General features: G+C 33.5%; 1 protein-coding gene across 1 annotated transcript; it reads left to right on the top strand.

Moving 5' to 3' along the window:
• The first annotated feature begins 1,184 nt into the window (after positions 1-1,184).
• On the top strand, positions 1,185-7,683 carry LOC146936938 (beta-glucosidase 42-like). Its single transcript, XM_085749305.1, has 12 exons — positions 1,185-1,367; positions 2,774-2,840; positions 2,911-2,969; positions 3,347-3,435; positions 4,096-4,212; positions 4,407-4,632; positions 4,839-4,954; positions 5,252-5,466; positions 5,549-5,583; positions 5,689-5,788; positions 6,492-6,600; positions 7,326-7,683. Exons 1-12 carry the CDS (start codon positions 1,248-1,250, stop codon positions 7,516-7,518), a joined length of 1,446 nt encoding a protein of 481 aa, XP_085605431.1. The 5' UTR covers positions 1,185-1,247; the 3' UTR covers positions 7,519-7,683.
• The last annotated feature ends 639 nt before the right edge of the window (positions 7,684-8,322 follow it).

Consider the following 8,322-nt stretch of genomic DNA (forward strand, 5'->3'; position numbering starts at 1 on the left):
TGTAAACCACGACCAATCTATGGAAGCATTGGTTCATTCCTCTTAGTCTCAACTTTAGGAATCATTTTTTTTTTTTGCTATCTTTTTTAGAGATCCCCTCATAGTTCCAACTAAAAAGTCGAAATGATTTTGAATTACCTCAATTGAAGTAATGAGCCTCCAATATTACAATATTCGAGGCTCATTACTTCAACTAGTCCGCATGTTCTTCGAATGGATCTCTTAGTTGTTGAGAGGGTTGCCCAAAAGGCCAGGCCACAGACCTCTCAAAAAGCCTCATAAGCCTATTAACCGACCTATTTAAGTAATGTGAAGAATATTATTATTATTATATTATATTTTGTACTTTGAATTAAAATATAAATTTGTAAACCTTTTCAATAATTTAAGCTTTAGTATACATTAATTTTTTGCATATATAAATGTATTATTATAAACTAGAATAGAAATATGATACAATATATAGTCGAATTCCCTAAAATCTCGTGTTGATTATCAAAAGAGAGTTTAATCTTATTGAACTATTAGTTCGCTAGTCCATTTAAACTTATATTACATCGCTTAATTATTTAAAGATGTTCATAAGATATAGGCTTTTAAACAGGCTAGCATGCCATATCAGGCTTTCAGAAGGTCAGACTCAGGCCTAAAAAGTAGGCCTATGACAGGCCGCAGACCAAACTTTGGCTTTAAAAAAATATGGCATGCGAGGCTTAGGCCTTGCAAAGCCTAGCTCGGCCTAGCCTATTCCCATCCCTAACTAAAATTATTATCAATTATTGAAATACTTTTATCAATTATAGTTAGTGGAATAAAAATGAAATAGAATAAATAAGGATATATGAAAGGAAAAAATGTTACAATAATATATTTAAAAAGTAATATTTATTTTGAAATAGAAAAAAATGTGAAAATGATAATTATTATCCTCTCCGGTCACTATTAGTAACCAAAAAGAACTACGTTGGATGAGAAATGAGAGTACAGTCCAAATACATTTTCTGGGTATTTTAATATTCTTCTCTCACCATCTTTGTTTGCGTGTAAGGCAGGCAGTTCACTTAACAATGTTAACATGTGTGAGCAATGTATTGGAGAAAAAGGTCAAACAAAAATTTTAAATTATTAATTTTCTCCCTACTATTATTATTATATACGTGATGGATTCTCTCACATTTGTGTTGATGATTCATAATCAAACAAGAGAAGCAAAATAGAGTAGCTGTGAACATTGAAGGAGTTTCAGAATGGTAAAGAAAGAAGAATTTCTGAGAGAAAATGGTTTTGAGAAAGAAGGACAAGAAGAAGTCTCACGCAGTGACTTCCCTTCTGACTTCATCTTCGGAGTCGCCACTTCTGCTTATCAGGTTCCTTTGTGCTTAAACTATCACATTTGTCTTTTTGATGATTTGGTGCTTGTAATGCTATTTGGTGTCTATTGTTGTGTGCAAGTGTGGGATCGGATAGAAAAGTAAAGGTTGAACACCTTGTAAGTAAGATGACTCATAAACCCATTACCTCAAAGTTTTGAGTAAGAGTGTGGTGTCTCTCTCGCTTATGCGGTTGCTCTGGCCTCAATGTGGGCGGCTCCCCGGCTCCCCTCAGTGACCCAACATCTATAGTATAGAAATGAAATAACAATCTATTAAGTTAGTCATTTTTGTTTTTGTAAAACAAATACATAAGCTAAAATGAGAAAATTAATATATGAAAATTAAAAAAGTATACAAATATAACATATTTTCTAAATCCGCTTGCATAAGTCTGTTTAGTTCAAAGCTTACAAACTCTAAGGCTGAGTTTAATCGGCAACAAGCAAATGAGATAGCTCACGCTCTTGCCGGGGTTGCCATATTATTAGCTAGTCCCACCACCTATTCTATGGTACCTCGTTGTATTGAACATCTGATTATTAATAAAATGATATAAGCACATTTTATTCGAGGAAGAAAACAAATTTTCTAAGTTCTCTAAAAAAACATATATATATTTTTTGGGGGTGTCGGAATTCGAACCCCGGCTCTTACATATATTATAAAAAAATAAAAATAAAAATTCTCAGTGTCTCTCTGGCTAGGGGCGAAATTGAGAGTGATGGTGATGGTTTAGGGGTGAAACTGAGATAATGGATATCTTCCAATTGAGATATTCCTATATTCATGCATTTACTCCATTGGTGACTGTTATATTCATATCAGATCAGACTGTTCACAATATATGCAAATTTTAATAATTTATATAATTATAATTCCAAAATAGCGAGCTTGAAATTTGAACTGTCGGGTATTGATGCAACAGTCACTAATACTCCGAGTGCACGAATCTAGAGATTTTTTATCTTGATCTTGAAATTGAAGGTTTATTGTTGATTATTTATTACTTTGTTGTGAAAAAATGTAGATTTTAACTTGCTTTGATTTCTTTGCTTTTGCTCTCTTTTTGTTATAGTTGTTTTTGTGGAACAAAATTACACATACACTGCATTTTATGTAAACTTTTTTTGGTATTTTGTTCTGGTTTTAACTTGCATCAAAGATACATATAACAAGACTTATTAGACGATCTCTTAATTCTAACCTATCCACGGTTTTCTGTTCCTAATTTTTATGTTAAATTATTCTGTTGTTGCTTTCATAAAAGTTAATAACAAATTATTCTGTTGTTGATCCTATGGTTTTAACTATTGCTCAAATGAGTAATGGTATTGGTAGGCGATTATATGGATCCGATTTAATTTTTCTCTGAAACTATAACTTGTTGCTTATTTCTATAGATAGAAGGTGCTAGCAAGGAGGGTGGTAGAGGTCCTAGTATATGGGATGCCTATGCTTATACTGAAGGTATGTGAATGATTTCCTCAATTTGCTCAAATTGTGATCCATACTTACTATCTGCTTGTTGTTTTGGTAGGAAAAATACTCGACAAAAGCAATGGCGATGTAGCAGTTGATCATTATCATCGTTATAAGGTCAGTGATATCTTTCTTTTGCCTAAATATTGTGTATGCAAATTGTTTAGCATTAGTCTTTTGCTTAGTTATTATCATCGTATATGACGCCGTTTAATCCATGTAGCTGACTCAACCAAGTGAGGAAAGATATCTGCGTCTGTACATAATGTCTTTCTGGATCGATTTTGGTTTAGAAATTACTACTTGCATTTAAATGTTGCTTTACAGGAGACTGGTTAATTTTGTCCCCGAGTCTATTTTTGAGCACGAATGCGTGAAAGTGATATTCAATTTTTGTACTTTTTTGTATCTTACTATTATATCTGTAACTGTCAAGATCATGTCGTGCACGTAAATTTCAGATTTTAACTTTCTTAATGTAACTATGTGAACAGGAAGATATTGATCTTATAGCCAAGTTGGGTTTCAACGCGTACAGATTTTCAATTTCTTGGTCTCGTATTTTCCCTGGTATGTTTTATTAGTGATGAATTGTAAATACATATCTTTTTTATATGGTTCAGTGTTAATTAAATTATTTCCATGTCCATGAGAGCCTTAAGCCTAGAAGTTTATCAGCTCCTCCGTCATCAATACTTGGTCAATGGTTAATATTTGCCTCTTTTGGCTCATAAAGACATGTTTACAACAGATGATTAAAGGCGTAAATTAAGTCTTTTCTGGGAGGGAATTACCTTGGCCCAACCGATAAGATGGTAAAGTAAAGAAGATAGGAGAGGTTTTTCAAATTTTAAAGAAAAAGAAAAGGTCTTTCCATAAAATATAACATTTTTTCGTCTTACCGCCAGATAGGAGAGAGTGCAATTTTTTTATACAGTGGGGAGGACTATGTAATGTGCAAATTTCTCAAAAGAAAATAGTGTTACGTATAGCGAAATAAAAAGAAAGCACGGAATACACAGGCTTTACCATAGGAAAGGATATGTAATGTGCAAATTTCTTGTGTCTCATTTGAAATCTGATAAAAAAATGTGACACACACTACTGGTAAGAAATGATGACTCCTTAAACAAGTTGTTGACTAATATAGGAGATGGTGCGAGAACTGTTGAGAACGCGTGATATGTACCGTAAACTCTGCACAAGAAATATGGAATACAACTCCATGAACTACGAAATTAAGCGCAGAAACTACAAGAAAAGAAAGAAGAGAAACTAACAGACTTAAACCATCCGGAACCTCCCAAGCCAAATGGCATCTTGATGAGTCAATTGGAGGATGGTTGAATAAAAATATCATGTAGGTATCCTCTAACTGGGTATGGTTAGCAGCTTCCTTACAAAGTATCTGATGCCAAGTATCTATTTAATTTGTTATTGGACGTTACCTCTAAATTTTTTGCGAAATATGTTTATTGATAAATGTGTTCAAAATTATGTTTGGTTTTCAACATTCAATTATTGAATGGTGTGTTCATATGTGGCATGTGGCAGAGAATATTTTGCAGTCTATGCAGATACTTGCTTTGCAAGTTTTGGCGATAGAGTGAAAAACTGGATTACTATTAACGAGCCCCTTCAAACCGCAGTTGGTGGGTATGATGCTGGAGTTAATGCTCCTGGAAGAAGTCAAAATAGATCAGTAGAACCATACTTAGCAGCACATCGTCAAATCTTGGCCCATGCAGCAGCTGTTTCCATTTACCGAAGCAAGTACAAGGTCAAACACTGTATTTTTTTCTACTTGTTAGATTATATTAATTTTGTTTTGTCTGTTATATTTTTTTGCGGTCTCCTGTCGAAGAATATATTTTCAATCATCCTATATAGAAACTACCCTCATTAATATCATAACTTCGCGTGCACAGTTTTATTATAAGGTTTGCACAATAGTTGAGGTAAAACTTTATTCTCTTGATGTTCCAGGATAAGCAAGGGGGACAAGTGGGGCTGGTTGTAGACTCTGAATGGGCAGAGCCAAACTCTGATAAGATTGAAGATAAATCCGCTGCTGCGAGACACCTAGATTTTCGTCTTGGCTGGTAATTCCTATACATACATTTGTTTTATATTATTAGTTTTCATAAGATTTCCATAGATTTTCCACTTGATATAAATGCATGAAGATGTGTGGACACAAACTTACAAAGGTATACATACATTTTTGCGTTTAACGTTGGAAATGCTCTTCTAGTTTCTTCTATTCTCTAAATATTAAACTCAAAACAGCAAAAGGTCTTGGTTTTTCTTCGATGCTCGTGAACACTAGAAATTGAAGGTTGAGGATATTTAACCTTGGTGTAAGATGCATGCTTATGATAGAATATATTCTTAACCAGGTTCTTGCATCCACTATATTATGGAGACTATCCTGAAGTTATGCGTGAACGACTTGGAGACCGACTTCCCAAATTCTCGGAGGAGGATAAAAAATTTCTTTTGAATTCTTTGGACTTCATTGGCCTAAATCACTATACAACGAGGTTAATTTCACATGTGACAGAAAGCACCGAAGAATGTCATTATGACAAGGCACAACAGCTGGACAGAATTGGTAAATAATTCGATTTTCGTAGAATTTTCTAAACTATATATCCAAAATGAATCTTCCTTGATGATTGAGCTGTTTTTCACAGTTGAATGGGAAGGCGGGGAGCTCATTGGTGAGAAGGTATATACCATCTATGTCTCTCTGTCGGTGTATTGTAATATATATACACACACACACAGAGACAAGACCAAACATGCAAGTTTATATTCTATGTGCATATAACAGGCAGCATCAGAGTGGCTATATGTTGTTCCTTGGGGTCTTCGGAAGATTATTAATTACATATCACAAAAATATGCTACACCGATATATGTCACCGAGAATGGTATGTGACTTTCTTTTCCTTCTTGTCCACTTTTAGAAAACAAATAGGGAATGAACCACTCGATAGAAAATTGAGGGAGAAATCATGTGTGTGTCTATATATCTCTTTTGAATCTTCTGTAGTGTTTGGCATGTACGTATAATGAAACAGAACCGCCTTTTATGTTTTCTTCTCTTTGGTGCCAGTATTTATGTAAAGCCAAAATGTATCACTTTTTTCCTACATGTTCTGTTCTATTTTCTTTGATTCCAACCCATTTGTGTAGAACCAAAATGTATCACTTTTCTTACCTTTTGTCCCCTTCTATATATCGTTTATTAATATACACCAATTTATCCTGTTATGTATTGTTTCTAACTTGTCTCTCAAATGAATGGATATTGAAAGTATATACGTTATTAAGTCTGAAATAATCGTGAACTATAAAAAAGAACGGAAATATGTGTAAATGGACGAGTGTGAGTTATGTTATATGGCTCAACAAGGAAGAGTGGATGCAATGTGTATTTTGAGAGCTGCAACCTAGGAATATGATTGGCATGGCAAAATGCTGATTAGATAGCATAAGGTTGAAGATGTGTCAACAATAGGATCCGCGGCTCTGCGGCTCTGATTTAATAGATGATAAACAGATTTTATATGACTGGACCAGAACTTTATAAAATGGTTCTCGTATTTATGAGGCTGTCTTTCCATTTAACAGGTATGGATGATGAAGACAATGATAGCTTGCCACTAAATGAGATGCTAGATGACAAACTGCGAGTTCGCTATTACAAGGGATACCTTGCATCACTTGTGCAGGCTATAAAGTAAGATTTCCATTTTCTTCTCACACACACCTCATCTACGAGTTAAACCAGTTTATTTTTCAAATTATCGAGTATTATGAATAGAGAGAATTGAATGGAAATAGATTTCTCACTAATGAATTAAGCTTAGTTGAAGTTGTATATATACACAAGAGTGTCTCTATTTTAGCTTATCATGTGTAACAAACAGGAAATCATTAACTCTTAACTATCTAATGATTACTTGTTGCACAAGTAATGATTCTCTAACTAATTGTCAAACTATCTAATGATTACTTGCTGCACAAGTAATCTTTGCTTAGCTGATATGGTGTGATAATAAGTAATATAAAAACGAAGTATATGGTTTAATGTTTTCTTTGAACCTTATTATGCATATGTCTGTCACTGAACAAATTTATAACAATACAACTTTGAGAACTTGAAATTGTTATAAATGATGATTGACCTATTTGCTTAAAAACATTGAAAGTTTAGAACAGGGTCAGACACTTGGTCTTTGTCCATTGAAAATCATAAAAGCCTTTCTGATCTATACATGATTTTGAAAAGAGAATAAAAAAAAATTAAGGGAACACTTAATATACAATTTTCACATCATTATCAAATACAGTTTTCACCAGCCTAACATAACAACTGACCGAGTAAAATCGTTTGAACTTCAAAACAGAATAAGAATCTTAATCAAACACGCCTAAAGTTTTGTAAATCATTTGAATGCACAGGGATGGAGCTGATGTGAGAGGACACTTTGCATGGTCATTACTTGACAACTTCGAATGGGCTCAAGGTTATACCAAACGCTTCGGATTGGTCTATGTAGATTACAAAAATGGACTCACTAGGCACCCAAAGTCTTCTGTATATTGGTTTTCGCGGTTTCTTAAAGATGGGGCAAACAAGAAGGGTAAAGAATAGTAGTTCACTTTTCACTTTCACCATTATGTGTCTTACCAAATACTACAAGAAAATAATGCAAGACCAAAAACTTATGTCATTATTTGGATGCTTTGTATAAACTAGAGTGGATTTCTCGAGTTATTTATGACTGCACCAATTCTTATATTTCATATGCCTTTAAAACTCCATTTTTTATATTTGTCTTAGCTTTTAATCTGCTTCTATTTTAATCAAGCAATTGAGCTCAAGTGGTTAATGAGTTTCACCGAGGACGAATTGTTTGGGAGAATCTGAGTTCGATTCCTAGATGAAACAATATTTGGATTCTAATTTCGTTTGATTTTGTTGTTTCACATGTTATAGATTGTTACTTCGTAATTTTGAAATATTTTAATTAGACTACAATTATGGGACTTTTTAATACTCATTCTTCTAAAATGATTTGTGCTAGTACGACAATCGAATGATCAAATTAAATCATATAAGTGAAACATTTTTAAGTAACTCTAAAAGAAGTTAGATCGTCTGCACCCTTTCGTGCAGATGTAAAAAAACAAAATTAAATTAAATTAATATACCATCATATAAAAGAAGAGCAATGCTATATCTCTTTTTGACAAAAACAAAATGATATTCATTCATTCAAATTGAGTGATTACATCATTCAACACCGCTAAAAACGTAAAGGATGAATATGCGAACAAACTCACAGCATCCAAGTTAATAGCATATAACGGCATAATGCCTACAAAAGTATATGATAAAATCAAAGTGACCGGAATATCCATGGCCTCCGGATCTGCAACGTTGACGCCCAAATCT

Source organism: Medicago sativa, chromosome 3 (genome assembly GCF_051527215.1).
Source record: "Medicago sativa cultivar Bolivia chromosome 3, Bolivia_mono, whole genome shotgun sequence".
NCBI lineage: Eukaryota > Viridiplantae > Streptophyta > Magnoliopsida > Fabales > Fabaceae > Medicago > Medicago sativa.

Excerpts from the sequence above, each read along its gene's own strand:
- LOC146936938 (XM_085749305.1), top strand. The coding sequence starts at position 1,248 with ATGGTAAAGAAAGAAGAATTTCTGAGAGAAAATGGTTTTGAGAAAGAA. Across the intron at positions 2,841-2,910 it reads TGCCTATGCTTATACTGAAG|GAAAAATACTCGACAAAAGC; the intron begins GTATGTGAATGA and ends TTGTTTTGGTAG. Across the intron at positions 5,467-5,548 it reads ACAACAGCTGGACAGAATTG|TTGAATGGGAAGGCGGGGAG; the intron begins GTAAATAATTCG and ends TGTTTTTCACAG.